This window comes from Camelus bactrianus, chromosome 34 (genome assembly GCF_048773025.1).
Source record: "Camelus bactrianus isolate YW-2024 breed Bactrian camel chromosome 34, ASM4877302v1, whole genome shotgun sequence".
Taxonomy (NCBI): Eukaryota; Metazoa; Chordata; class Mammalia; order Artiodactyla; family Camelidae; genus Camelus; species Camelus bactrianus.
In genome coordinates, this window is record NC_133572.1 from 15,907,562 (window position 1) to 15,923,237 (window position 15,676).

The 15,676-nt window shown below is 33.8% G+C and overlaps 1 protein-coding gene across 4 annotated transcripts in view; it reads right to left on the reverse strand.

Moving 5' to 3' along the window:
* The window catches only part of KRAS (KRAS proto-oncogene, GTPase), a 36,643-nt gene that overhangs the window by 9,098 nt on the left and 11,869 nt on the right, over positions 1–15,676 (reverse strand). For all 4 annotated transcript variants that reach the window (XM_074357404.1, XM_074357401.1, XM_074357403.1 and 1 more), the window contains exons 3-4: positions 7,751–7,929; positions 6,620–6,779 (exon numbers count right to left, since the gene is read on the reverse strand). In XM_074357404.1, the coding sequence (XP_074213505.1) occupies positions 6,620–6,779; positions 7,751–7,929 (339 nt within the window). The remainder of the gene's footprint in view (positions 1–6,619; positions 6,780–7,750; positions 7,930–15,676) is intronic.

Sequence of the window (15,676 nt, forward strand, 5' to 3'; positions counted from 1 at the left end):
ATTAATCAAAGCCTAAACTGAAGTTAGACTTAAAGTAGTTCTTTGATTTTGGGAAAACAAGTGACTTATGTAGCACTGATTCCCCCCCCTGCTCTGAGTGAGGAATGAGGAGAAAAATGGTGCAAAAGGGATATTTAACCTTTGTTTAAACACACACGCACAAAATACCTCAAAATATAGCTGGGTCAAGAGACTGGAATCAAGTCCTATCTTCAATCACAACACTGTTCAGTCAGTTTCCAGGGCCCACAACTGAGACTGGGACTGGGACTTTATGGATGGAGAACTACATTATTTAAATAAAAATGCTGAATGAGGACCGTTTACCAGAAAATGAAAATATCTTGAAATGTCTTAAAAATTAATTTTTAAAACAATATTCAACTATACTGGTCATACGTTCTATTCCAATTTAAATACTCTGAAGGGGCAGAGGGGGCTTTTCCTGCCCAAGGTGATGGAAAGAAATCTATGACAACAAACACAATCATATATGGCTGTCTGGGGCTCAGTCAAGGTTTTATTGTCCTCTCCAGTCTAGAGAATTAGGTGGTAGCTGAGAGGACAAAATGTTCCGATAACTGTACTGCTGGTTTGCCCAGAGAAACATCAGCACCAAATTAGAAGCCTGCATCTAAAAGAGAAATGCACACAAATATTCATCTACATGTTGTACAGACTAACTTAAATATGTGTGCTCATTCTTTGAAAAGAAAGACGTGTTTAGGAAAAGATGTCAGTGGTATATTTTATTACGCATTTAATTTTGACCTTAAACTGTTCCTTTAATTTTAAGAATGAATGATTCACAACGGGGACTGGCACATTTTAGCTCTCTGGGATTGGTAACAGCACTCTTTCTATGAACCAAACGTGATAAAATGGACCCAGTACCTAAAAAACTAGTATGTATCAAAAGTATGGTTTGTAATTTTAAATTCAATTAGGCACAGAGAATCAGCCATTTAAGTATTAACTTAAGTAAACCAACAGCTAAGGCTTAATTTTTGCATGCTGAAGTCATTGCACATCCACTGCCTGCAACAGTTAAGAAAAAAAGGGGACCTCAATTCTTCAGGGTATATTAATTTTTATAAATCTCAAGAATATATTAAGAACTGCTTCAGTGGGACTCAGTAATTTACCTTTAAAGTAAAATTTTAATTTAAAATTCATAAAAATTTCAGTTAAGAAGTAGGGATTTAAATAATATGTTGATTATATATTATAATGTACCGCTCAGGTTACTTATACCATTTCATGATTTTTTTTTAATTTAGCTATCCAATACAAAACGCATGATAGCCCAAGGAAATTTTTATATCCTATTTTTAATGGAATCAATTTAATCAACTTGCTAGCTAAGCCAACTTCAAAATTAAAATTTCCAATTATTTTCTGAAATCATTAAATATGTTGGTACTTTAAATTAGATAGCCATTTGTACCTGTGTCCAAAATTTTTAATATTTTATATTTATCATTAATTCTCAAGGAGAGGGTTTGTTTTACTCTTAAGTCCTTAAAAATTATGTATCAGAAATCCTCATGATTAAATTAGAGAAATAATTTAAAGTGTTAAAATAGCTCTAGTAAAGCATGTAAAACGTAAAGCATGAGCATGTATTTAAGATATTTTCACAAATGATTCTCTTCAATTTGAAAATCAATGTAAGAAATTAAAATATATATATATATATATATATATAAACCAGGTAAAGCTCATATTTTTCAGTAATATAAACTTTTATTTGTGTTTTTAAAAAAGTCACAAAGTCAATGTAAAAGTACTGAAACACACTATGATGGGGTAAAATAGGGGTTTGGTCCTCTACTAATTTAGCAGAAGCAAATTTTGATGGTAACTTATTTCTAAAATTAGTTTGAAAGTGTCTACTTTTTAAGTGTGCACATCCCCATCACCAATGCCAGAATATATGATTTTTGTTTCCAGCAATGCAGAGAGAATTGGAAGCCAGTAATTAAAAAGAAATGATTACTACCCGCCACCAAGAATTCAGTATGAGGACCTCAGAGGTTAAGATAATTAACAACACTGAGAAACAGTTATTCCAGAGTGACTTTTATCATTTCTCATTTTTACTAATAAGACATTTAAATTAGATTTTAAAGAATCATTTATTTACCATATTTCCTCAGACTTTAATTACTTATTTCCTGATAATATGCTTTAAAGTCATACTGACATCAAGAGAACGTTATTGATCCTTGTTGTGTATCTTAAACCAGTGGCACAGAACACTGGTTTTATATTCCAAAATTTGTAGGTAATTTTAGAAGATTAAGTGCAGCCAAAACAGATGTTTAATACCCACTATGAGTAGTTCCTAAGGTCTTAACTGCCATGTAATGATTTATTCTTGAGAACATGGCTTGTTGCCAAGTATACTCATTTTCAAATGTTAATATTATCAAAACTTTAAGAATTACAATTGAAACAAAAGTACATGTAGGAACAAAAGCGCCTTTTTTCATATAATGTGAATTTTTTTAAATCAAGAGATTTGACAATATTTTCAGCTCAGCTATGATCTGAAAACATACCGTGAGACTATAGAAATAGAGCATTCCCAGTACAGGAGAAAGAACAAACGAATAACACCATTCTATACCTGGTGCCTATAACACTTTCACTAAGCCATTTAATTTTAAACAAGCGTTTGTTCCAGTTGAATGGCTCATTATCTGCAAAAACTCTTTCAAGGAAATAAATAACACTTCAAATACCCAAACTGTAGACAGATGAAAGAATACTAGCCTTCTTGAGGGAGAGGAATGGGGGGAACAAGATGTATTCTAAAAAGCAACTTCACTCTGCTGAACGGGAAAGAAACCTTGCCCAATGATAACCCATCTCAGGAGCCACTGAAATGCAACAATATCATTATTTGGGAGGCTATAAAGTGGGTGCCCAGCAGCTGCTCAGTAACTGTTTTACCTACTTTTAACTCGTGAAAAGCTGAGGCTCAAAATACTGATCTTATGTACACAAACCCAACTACTATTAAACAAAGAAATATGGCATATAAGGAAGTGTTTTTGTTAAGTTTGCTCTGTGAAAACTATTTGCTTATGAGCTTTCTTTAATGGAGGTCTTCTAACAATTAATTTTAAGTATCTAGAAATTAACAGCAAAAAACAGAAAATTAATCACTCAATATTTTTAAGTTCATAAAACAAGTTTTCATCTTATGCTCAAATTGAGATGTCCAGAGAGCAAAAAGCTGAATCGCGAGTGGCAGATACTCAGAGAATTCTGCTTTTGTCATCCACTTTACTGAATGCTCCCCACTTTTGATTTTAGCAGACTGGAAAACACACAGCTCATTACCATGGTGTCAGTGTTTTGGTCTCAAGAGCCTTTGCCAACACTGCCATGCACTGTCCAAAGAGGCCAGGAAAATGTCACCTCGTAACTGCCCAGATAAACGTGAACCAGGTAGCAGTCTTTATACACTAGGAACATAGGGGCCACATACAGCATACTGGCAGAAAGTAAAAACCAGTGGCCTTTTGGATGTGGACTAAAATGATGGTTAAAAAATAGAATTTATCATATTCTAGCCATATAATGGGCTTTTTAAAATAAGAAACTAATTAAGTTGGTAAAATATATAGTCTGCAACCCTTACCTTAAAAAAGCCATAGCAAAACTATTTCTCTTTCACAGAATACATGTTTTACTTTAAAATTACTAATGTTCACCTGTAAAATTTAAGTCTGACCTAACTTCCCACGTCTAGTCAAAGAACACAGCTCCCCAGACGGTCAATGACCAGCACACTGTAACCTGCAAGCCCAGTGCAGCCACCGCCTGTACTTCTGTACTGGCCACAAGCTTAGCATGGTTTCCGCATTTTTAAAAGTTTGTAAGAAAAAAAATGCAACAGATACCACCTGTGGCTCACAAAGCCTAAATTATTTACCATCTGGCCTTTTGCAGAAAAAGTCAGCCAGCCCCTGACTTATATCTACCAAAAGTTCTAAATGAATGTCCTGTTCCTGCTGACTTGAATATAACTTTCTGTTGTTTGTATTTTAAGTTCATGCTCAAGACCAAAACTTAGGGCGTGAAGCAAGTAGCTGCTGATTAAATGCAACAAGGATAAGCATATTTATTTTGTTTGAATAATAAATAGCAGATGCACAATAAAACACTGCAGAAAATAGGGCTTCAAATTTTCACAAAATCTGGGGATGTAAAATTTATGGAAATTTACATATATCATTTTCTCAGTTACTTGGAATAGCTCTTTAAAGTCTTCCAAAAGCATGCAAATATCAAGTTAATTTCAACAGAGAAAGATGAATAAACTTTTGAAAGACAAATCAACAAGTCCATGTAATAAAGAGAAAAAAATCAAAGATCAGAAACTAAATATCTGATTATAATCTAGCAACATAAATTACATAACAGTATCAATGAAACAGGATTTAAATACAAGAAAAGCTGAGTGACAGAAGGTTAAGAAATAAAGTACAAGTATTCCTTATATTTTAACAATCCATAAAAAATGTCTACAAAGCAAATTTAAGTTAATCCACTGGTATCACACATACTATATCCCGTTCCCTATCCCCCCCACCCCCCCACAAAACCAGTATAAAACCTAAACATCTATTTTAAAAGGAAACCAGGTATTCTTCTGATTAGTTATGATGCTGGGGTATGTTAAAGCACTAACATCAAACACTAAGAATAAGCAATACTTCTGAGGTAGTAACCATACAACTAGGAAAGAAGATACAGCTCCTTAGGCTCTTACAGAATGAGAAGGGGAGGGCAACACTGTAGGAATAACAAGACTTCCTTTTACTGCCCTTTATTGCCTTTCTATTGCAAATGTAGCCCACGTACCAAAGTGAGCAACACCTGAGAGCTTGCTAAAAATGCAGAATCACAGGTTCAACCTAGACCCTAATTCTAATTCAGAATTAGAATCTGGATCTGAGTAGGAAGCCCAGTTGATTCATATGCGTATTGAAGTATGAGAAGCACTGCTTTATTTGCAGCCCTTTACAACATTAGGCCAAGTCCCTTAGATTTTTTTTCTTTTCTTTAGAAAATGTAAACTAACATGTTCGCTAGTCTAAAAGGTATCTTTTAAAAGTTGCAAATAATGCAAGTTAATAAAATATTTATGGTATATTCTAGATAGTAGGTTTGTAAATGTTTTCAATAAAATTCCTTCAATTATATATCTGAAAATTTTTCATACGCAAATGGGAGAAAAAGTTGTAACACTATAATCATGTTTTCTGAGTACCTCCTAAGGGAAATCAAAGTCAGAGAAGACCAGTACAAAGAAGACGAAAACCAAACCTTTACCCAGTCTTTGGGACCTGGGAATGATATGAATGAAATTTTAATTCCTCCAAAGTAAAGTGAAATAATGTATATACCAAATATTTCTTTAACTTATAAATCAGATTTTAGAATGAGATTTCTATACTATGATCAAACACCCCAGAAATTCAGCTTTTAATCCCAAAATGAAAACTTAAAATAGAATTCTTTTTTTTTTTCCACTGTGTATCAAATTTGCACAACTAGAAAGTGGTACATGTGATCTTCCACTAGGGAAACAGACATACATACTAGCTGAATGATGGTTTACTTTAAAGTATTTCCCCCTTTATAAAATTTAGTGAAAGGTCTAGAGTGTGTTTTTGTCAGTTAAACCATGTAATAAGATGTTCATCAGTTTTCAGCTTCTAGCATTATGAAGTTAAATTCCATGAAACTGGTTTTCTGGGCTCATAGTTGCACATATGGCAAGGCCCCATAAAAGGTTCCATATTGTGTGGAACATATTAGTATCCCATCATAACCTTACATATTCCTTTCTAGGATTTTTTTCTATATGTTAAACTCTTATTTCATACAAATAGGTTAAATAATACCAATTATTTTATTTTACCTAGAGAAAAAGCTACTTTTAACATAAAGATAGTTTTTGAAAAATTCAGGACCAAGCTGGCAATATTTTTTATCAGAACAACACAGTAAATGAAAAATTTTTAAATATTCTCTTGCTTTAATAAAACTTTCTTCAAAAATAAATAAATCCTTACAAAAATTCTACCAGAGTAAAATTCTTCAAATACAACAAAATTCAGTCTAGAAAACATACGACATAATACTCTTAAAAGCACTTCTAAAATAGGAAACTCAAAATTTGTTTCCTTGTTCTTTGACTTTATAAATATAACAGTAAAAAAAAAGAAAATTCCCACATTTCTTGAATCTTGAATATAAGATGTGCTGAGTTGAAGAAAAAAGTTCAGTGTAGAAAGAAACCAAAGCCAAAAATAATACCACAGGCACTGGAGTAAAAAGGGCTGCCTCCCACATCCTTAAGAGAACATTTACCAAATAAATATTGTTTCATTTCCTATTTTAGTATAATAGAAAAAAAACTGACAAATTATATCAACTGATATAACAATAATGCTATCAAGTATGTGTATTAATGTTCTTGCCCTCCTGGCCCCAAATGACAATATTAAAATATGTAATAGTAAATGATGATTAATGACTAAAATCACATGAAATAGTCTGCAGAGAAGAGGTTTGTATTTATTACAGTTTTACTTACCTGTCTTGTTTTTGCTGATGTTTCAATGAAGGGAATTCCATAACTTCTTGCTAAGTCCTGAGCCTGTTTTGTGTCTACTGTTCTAGAAGGCAAATCACATTTATTTCCTACTAGGACCATAGGTACATCTTCAGAGTCTTTAACTCTTTTTATTTGTTCTCTGGGGAGGAAGAAAAAAAAGTTATAGCAGAAGAATTAGTAACAAAAACCTTTCAAAAATTGTCCAACTTCATCTCATAAAATATGGCTAAAAGACCTAGTTCCCATCACACCAAATTTTCCTTTCTCCTCCTTCAAGTTATTTTTCTCTGTGTCCCTTGAAAGATCAAATACCTAGAAATATAGTAAAACTACAATCCAGTAGGTTCATATGCAGGTAGGTCAGAAGGATAAAACAGAAATACTGAACGATTCTAGGCCAAAAGAGTGTTACACCTAATTTAAAAAAATTTAATCTTAGAAACATATACTATATATGTTGTTAAATGTTTATGTAGAATTAAAAAGTTTTTTTAAAAATACGAATTATAACATAAACATAATCTTCACATTCCATTCTTTAAAAAAAGAGCACCAAGTGGAAAGATTCTGATATCTATTGGACAATTATTTTATTAAAAGTAGATGGTTTTATGCAAATTTCTCAGATTCTTTAAATACTGTATTGTTCTAACACTTCAACCTTACAACTTCAGAGTTAAGCTTTTTTCCTTAATTATCTAAGGCCAACATTTCTCCGATTCCAAGGAATTCTATACTAAATATACTATTCGGCACCTAAATTTAAGGCACCATCTCAATGACCTTTTCACATTTTTGTTCATGGTTTTTATTTTTATGATGGATCTAGCTTAAAGCCTTGTTTCTCCAGTATAGCGTGGTTAAGAGCACAGGTTTTAGAGTCAAATGGGCCTACGTTTCAATTCCATCACTACTACCATGTGATCCAGAACAAGTTACACAATTGCTCTAATCCTTAAGAACTTCATTTCTAAAACAGGGATATTACCTACCTCATAAAAATTATTTTAAAATTTAAATTAGATAACTTGTGCATGGCAGTTAGCAAAGACTCAATAAGTGGAAGATACAATTACCCCTCAGTGTCTATTTTATTCAACTTAAACCCACCTATAATGGTGAATATCTTCAAATGACTTAGTATTATTTATGGCAAATACACAAAGAAAGCCCTCCCCAGTCCTCATGTACTGGTCCCTCATTGCACTGTACTCCTCTTGACCTGCTGTGTCGAGAATATCCAAGAGACAGGTTTCTCCATCAATTACTACTTGTTTCCTGTAGGAATCCTGAGAAGGGAGAAACACAGTCTGGATTATTATGGCGCACCTTTTATTTTTAAGAAAGATGTTAGACACAACTCTGGAACAAACAAACAAACAAAACAACCCAATTCAAAACTGGGCAAAGTACTTGAATAGGCAAATCTCCAAAGAAAATACATAAATGGCCAATAAGCACTTGAAAAGATACCTAACATCACTTAGGAAATACAAATCAAAATGAGTTATCACTTTATACCCATTAGGATGGCTACTTAAAAAAAAAAGAAAGAAAATAACAAGTGCTAGCGAGGATACAGAGAACAAAAAGTCACACACAGAAGTACCATAAAATCCATCAATCCCATTCCCCGATATACAAATAGAAGAACCGAAAGCAGAAACCCAAACCCGTGTATGCCAATGGTCACAGCAGCATATTTTATAATAGCTAAAATGTAGAAACCACCCAAGTGTTTATTAAACATATGAATGGATAAACACGTGCACGTGGGGGCACACACGGACACACACACAGGAATATTATTTAGCCATAAAAAGGAATGGAGTTCTGATATATGCTACAACAGGGATGAACCTTGATAACATTATGCCAAGTAAAAAAGTTAGACACAGAAGGACAACCATTCTGATTCCACTTATATTGAGATACCTAGACTATGTAAAGTCACAGAGACAGAAAGTAGAATAGAGGTTCCTGGGGCTGGGGGAGAGGGCAGTTGGAAAGTTATTATTTAATGGGCATAGAGTGTCAGTTTGGGATGGTGAGAAAGTTCTGGAAACAGAGCTAATGGTTGTCCAATACTGTGAATTTACTTAATGCCACTAGATTGTACACTTAAAATGGCTGCAATGATAAATTATATATATAAAGGTATATTATATATAATGTATATATATTATATATAAATGTGTATCTTATGGCAGTTAAAAATAAGTTTTTTTTAAAAAGGTGTTATACAGAGATCCAACAATGTAAATCTCCATATTCATAACAAAAAGACCCAAATTCTCTATAAAGGAAAATAATTATTACAAAATGAGACAGCTCTACTAACTCTTTTATTCTGGATGATTTAGATGGCAAGAAAAATCAAGCAATTCACAGTTACCATGCATTAATTTTACTTCCAGCCTAGGGAATACGTAAGAGAATGGTCAATACAGAGAATTTTAACACCCTTATTTATCCATTTCTGAAGTCCTGGGAACATTTAACAGCCAGATGGATACTATGATAAAGTTAAAGAGAATGACCTGTCTGCAAATCCTGGGAAGCCTCTAGTAAAAAGAGAGGCAGGTGGAAGGAAGGAGGAAGAGACGGTATCTTAGAGACTACGCAGCTCTCAAGATGGAGTAAAGGAAAGAGGGTGGGTAACATAACAATCTGGAATTGAAAATCTGAGACTTCTGATTAATACTTATGACTACAAGGTTTCACACACCCTCTGCCAAAATAGGCTTCAAAAAATAAGGAAACGGCTGGTGCCATGTGTAGTCATAGAATCAGAGGCAGGGCTGATAAGGGGTATAAAGTATAAACCTAAGGACACTGTTTCTTATTGTTCCACCCTTAATTCATAAATTACTTTATAGACCTATCATTTAAAAGGTGGTCATTTAAAATCAAGCTTTTGGTAAAATGTTTGAAAAATGTTTCCAGTATAAGGAGAATACAAAGATACATATGTAGCATGATCCCAATAAAATATCTCTACATATCAGTATAAATGTATCCATACATACATTACAAAACTGATGGTACATCCATCAAAATGTTAACAAAGGGTATGTCTCTGATGGAGATCATTAATTTAAGAAATAACTCATCTCTTGTTTATCTTTTTTTTGGGGAGGGTAATATAGATATTACATTAAATGCATTTCTTTCTTTAGCTTTTAATTTTAAAAACTGTGAAAAGATTGCCATACTAGACTAGGATCTTCTGTTTATCTTTTAAAGTAAACTATATTTAAAATTGCCCATAATAAAAATGATCTCACCAGTCAGAAAAAAAGAATGAATATTTACTTAATTTTCTAAATAAGAAACTCTTGACTAAGGATGTGAACATTTGGTTGACATTTTATTTTAGCTTATTCCCTTAATTAACTACTTAAAAGAATTCCTGTATACTAGAAATTGAAAAGCAGTGTTTTGAAGTATAATGAAAGAGGGGAAATGGAGAGCAGAGGACAGTATCTTAGAGTCAATCCATTCATTACCCAGGGGAGGCTACTAAGCATGTAAAACAGACCCAAGATGCCTTTTCCTTACCTACTGCTGTCCCCTCACGTTCCTCACTTGCCAACACTAGCTTACGTTAACCTTAAGGCTGATAGTTTCTTCAGCCTTTAAAATTTTCTATCAACAATAAAATTAAGGATTATACTTTCTAAGCCACACAAATCTCTACCTAAGGCATGACTGGGGGATTACTCACCATCTGCCCGTGGATATCACCTCCAAGATGTACATATACCTCAATAAACTCCCATTTACAAAATTTTCAAACACTTTGTGTTTCAAAAGCATATAATGTGGAGTATTAGTAGTTTCTGCATGCATTTCATAATATATTCCCATGAGCACTCCATCAAAGGGACTGAGAAACTGGAAAAGCAGTCCCTATTCATTCCTGTTATCTGTTCCCTTCTAAATCCTAAACTGACAGCAAAGTTCTGTTACTGAAAAAAGTAATCTACAACCTACCTATAAACAACGAGGAGCAATCTGCAGATCACAAATAATAGGTTTAGGTTAAAAATTCAGTTATTTCCCAAGTTAATTTTAACTAGAGTCACCCTTAGAAGCACAGTCACTGAGCTATATAAAAAGGCAGTGCAACTCGGTAAAAACTTAAGAACAAAAGTGTTAAATGGCGAGGTATGATCTGAAAAGAACTAACACTTTTTAAGGCAAAGCAGATAACAAGCATAACAAAAATGATATGTAAATACTAAAGATTTTGTTTCAACTTCAGGTTACCCATTGACAAAAGAAGTATAAGGAGGTAGAAAAAAATTATGCACCAATGTAGAATCTTTCCCAAGACTGGAGTCTAAATAAGGGTACAGCAAGCTACTGCCCACAGGCCAAATCCTGGCCACCTGTTTTTGTATAGCCTATGAACCAAGAAGAGTTTTCATGTTTTTAAATGGTTGTTTAAAAACAAAAAAGAGTATGTGACAAATACCCAAGTGACCTTTTACAGAAGTTTGCCATCTCCTGCTCTCAGCTAGCAAAATACCTTTTCACAAATCTAAATATTCTCAACACATTTTACTTTAATACTTTAAAAAAAAATCATCACTGAGAAAGCACAGGCTGTCAAAGCCTAATCAGTTTAAAACCACATAGATTCTACAATGAAACTAGTTAAAGACAGAGCAAGAACAGGATTAAGACTTCACATTTTTAATTAGTGTCATTTCCAGTCTTTCAAATAGAATAAACTTTTATATCAGGTACATAGGTTATTAACATCTTTTGGAAACAAGGATAAAAGCAAGCCACCTAAAAACTAACTCAATGTAATACAATATTAAATGAAGGAAAGTTATTCCATGTATTTCCCTTTACTCCCAACTAAAGTACTATTTTATTTATTTGTAGGGGGGGAAAAGCCGTTTCTAAATGACATATACTGTGGTATGCAAAAGTTAAGTGTAGACAGAAGCCAGACACTTCTGGTGATAAACAGGTACAATCCTTCTAGAAAGCAAGTGCAGCACGTATCAAGAGCCACAGGGCTGGTCACAGCCTTTCACACAGTCAATGCTGCTTCTGGTAAAAGATGCTAAGGAAATATGGTTGGTCTGTTTTTTTAAAAATGATAGTTATTACAATAGATACATTCAACATGGCATCCTAAAATATCTTACCAAAAAAAAAAAAAAAAAAGCATTTAATGTCCACAATCTTATGCCATTTATCTCTTTTTCAAAAAATGCTCCAAATCCAAGCACTGACCGTCACCACCCTAGTCCAAGGTAATCCTGTGTCATGCAGTCTCCTGCCACTGCTTCCTAGCAGGGATCCCTGCTGCTACCCTTACAATAAATTCTCCACCTAGCAGCTGGTGGTCATATTGTAATTTCTAACTGTGTATTTACGTGTAATTGTTCAAGTCTACATCCCCTACTCGGCTTTAAACTCCATGATGGTTGGGCTCACATCTGTTTTGCTCACCACTATGCACCATGTGTGTGGCAGCCTTGAACACAGTAGGTAATCAGTACTGTCTGTTGAACAAATGAATAAATCCATTCAATGTAAATAAATGCAGACACTATAAATCAGTCCAAGTAAACACAAGTTAAAGATACTGTAAATTATATTAAAACAATGAAGTTGTAAATTTTAAAATTATAACATATTGAGTATTTTAATAAAGGTATTAATACAAGTTTTATACATGAAAAAGTTTTACATTACCTTTAATGTAAAAATATAAACAACAGATTGTATTACTATTGTGTTACTTTTCCACATAGCATTAAGACTGTACCCATTTCATCACCACTCACTCAACAATGAGTTTTATATTTTTATTTTTGTCATCTTGTTAGGCCCAAAACCCCTATCGCTTTAATATCTATTTCTCTGAGGACTAATAATATTATACAGTTTTTCTTCTTTATATTTTCATATTTATTCCCATTACCTGTGTCCTTTGCCAATTTGGAATTTTTGTCTTTCTTGTGCTGACTTATGTAATTTTTTAAGTGTTTTCCAGTTCATTAACATGCCTTTAAGTGTTGTTCTATGTACAGAAACTTATCTCTAGACCCACTGGAGAAATTTGAAAGTTAGGACTACATTACTCAAGAATAAGATAAACTCATTGACCAGGACATCATTTTGCTGTTTTTCTATTATAATTAATAGTAACCAAGTTACTCGGTATGTTCATCTTTTAACAGACTCAACTTAGTTTTCCAACCCAGGCAGTTAACCTTGACATGGTTAGACATACTAGAGTAAAGACCTAAAGAAATTAGTAACTTACTAAAGGCAATCATGTTACTGTTAATAGTAATTACGACAGCCAACATTTACTGAGCCCTTATTTATACGTCAGATACTGTGATAAGCATATTACAAGCCTTATCCCATTTAATCTCCATCTTCATGCCTCTGATTACATCAGATACTCTTGTAAATATCAACAGGACTGCTGAAAATGTCAGCTAAAGTATTATTTGAGGATTTACTTTTGAAATGTTAAGATTTTCTTACTGTGTGAAGTATTACAAGTACTTTTCATGTACTGCTGAATAACAGCTATAGAAAAAAATGAGCAACTTACTTTTACTCTCTTAATGCTCAAGTATTTTGTTACTCTCCTGAAAGATTATTTGAATCTATCACAGAATGATGTATTCCACACTATTGGTTATAAACCATCAAAAGTTGCTGTACACAGCTAGTTCTCAAAAGACAGCTAGAAAGGTGTACATTATTAGCCTGGTTATGTTAGAATTACAATAGGAAAGAGACACGGCCACATATTGTATTGAATTTGGGATATTTAAACACAGGCTGATTTATTATTCACCTATTTACTCCATTCTCCCTTGCATCATAAGAATAGTTACTAAAAATCTACTATGTGTCATATACTCTGCCAGGCATTACAAAGTTTCTGAGTTTAAGGAGCTAGATTTGATGGAAGAGATAAGAATGTAAACAAGTAATTAAAACACAATGAAATGCATGCAATACAAAGTACAATGGTGGCAAACAGGAAGAAGAGATCAACTTTGGTTATGTGAATTAAGAAAGACAGGAGGACCACTCCAGGCAGGAAGAAGCAAAGAGAATGCACAAAGACATGAAACTGGACAAGGCCAACTTACGAAGGTCTTATATGCTATAGTAAGGAGTTTTGAGCTTCATCTTATACTAAGTCATTGAAAGGTTTTTAGACAGTAGGGAAGATCAGACTGAGAAGGTTCACTGGTAGCATTATTATGACAAATTATAGAAAGAGACCAGACAGGAGGCTGGGAGGCGAGTTTAGGAAACTTTTACAAGAGATGATAGAATCTGAACTAAGGCAACAACAGTAAGATGGAGATCAAAGAGTTCTGAGAAATACTGGGTAAAAGTGACAGAACAACCCTCATTCATTGCTTACAGCAATGTTAACAGGAGTGTTACTCAAAATAGCCAAAAGGAGGAAACAATCCAAATGCCCATCAACTGATGAACATATAAATAAATATCCATACAAGAGAATACTATTCAGCCATAAAAAGGACTGAAGTACTGAAACGTGACAACATGGATGAACCTTGAAAACATGATCCTACATGAAAGAAGCCAGACACAAAAGGCCACATCCTGTGTGTTATCAATTATATGAAATATTCAAAATAGGCAAATCCAGAGACAGAAAGTAGGTTAGTGGTTGCCAGCGGCTGGCAGGAGAAGGGACTGGGAAGTGACTGCTAATTGGTACAGGGTGATAAAAATGTTACTGAATTAGACAGGGGTCATGGTTGCATAACTTTGTGAATATACTAAAATCTACCAAACTGTACACTTTAAGAGGATGAGTTTTATGTTATGTAAATTATATCTCAACCTTTTTTAATGGCAGAGCTTACTGTTTAGGGAAGGGAACAGAAGGGGAAGGGAGAGGAAAAGAGGAGTTCAGCTTGGGGCATGTTGAATTCCATATGTTCGTGGGTTGTTCTGGTGCTGTGACCTGTAGGCAGTTCTGATAACAGGTCTGATGCTCAGGGCTCAAGTCTAGGCTAGAGATATACTCCTGAATCTTCAGTCCACGGGCAGCCGCAGAACTCCACTTACTTGCGGTGTGAGTGTAGGCAAACTACTTAATCTCTCATCTACTCTAAACTACTGTTCCTTTAGCTGTAAAAGTGGGTAAACAATGAACAGGCCTTTGCATACAGATTAGGATTAAAGACCATGAAAATCCCTTTATAAAATGACAAGTGCTATAAAAAGTTAACTGTATTATTTTGCATTTTATATCGTACATGCTATTATAGGCCAAAAAGGGAGAGGCAGGCTACTGGCTACTAGGAACTACACAGCAGCAGCAATATGCTGTCCTTATAAAAACCACTGGACATTGACATTTGAACTACTTTTTCCAAAACCATTCACTATATTTCAAAATAAATATAACGGAGCTCCAGGGGAAAAGAGCTAAAACCCTGGGTTTTAAGAAGGATTTCTACATTTATGAGGGAGCAAAAGTGTTTTAAAAGAGCTCATTCTTACGACAGAATTTTTCATTAAGACATTCATTAAAGTTAAGAATAAAGAAAACAAAGCCTTCTTTACTAAATGATGGATACTTGTAATTATAAAGTGTTGAATCTTAACTTAGGACTACAGAATAAAATACGTACTATATTCAAGAGATAAAACTGTTCAAAAAATCTAAATAAACTCAAGGGAAATCAGCATAACAGATTCTGAAAATAAGGATATGACAGGAATACACCTGTAACCTGGTGAAGCCATGTGGCATTCTCCCCCAACCCTCACTTGATGCCAAGGTCAGAATGTGAGGCTACAGCGATCATGGATCACATCTTAATAATTACAGACGCCAATGTAACTTCCATGTGTTGGATTATATATCCTTCAGCTATTCTTTAATTGGACTGATACCAATTTCTTTATCTAAGATACATCTGTATTATCCAATGTGCTAAGGCTTTAAAAGTGTGTTTGTGGAGGGGTAAATATAAAGTAATCTAACAGTATACT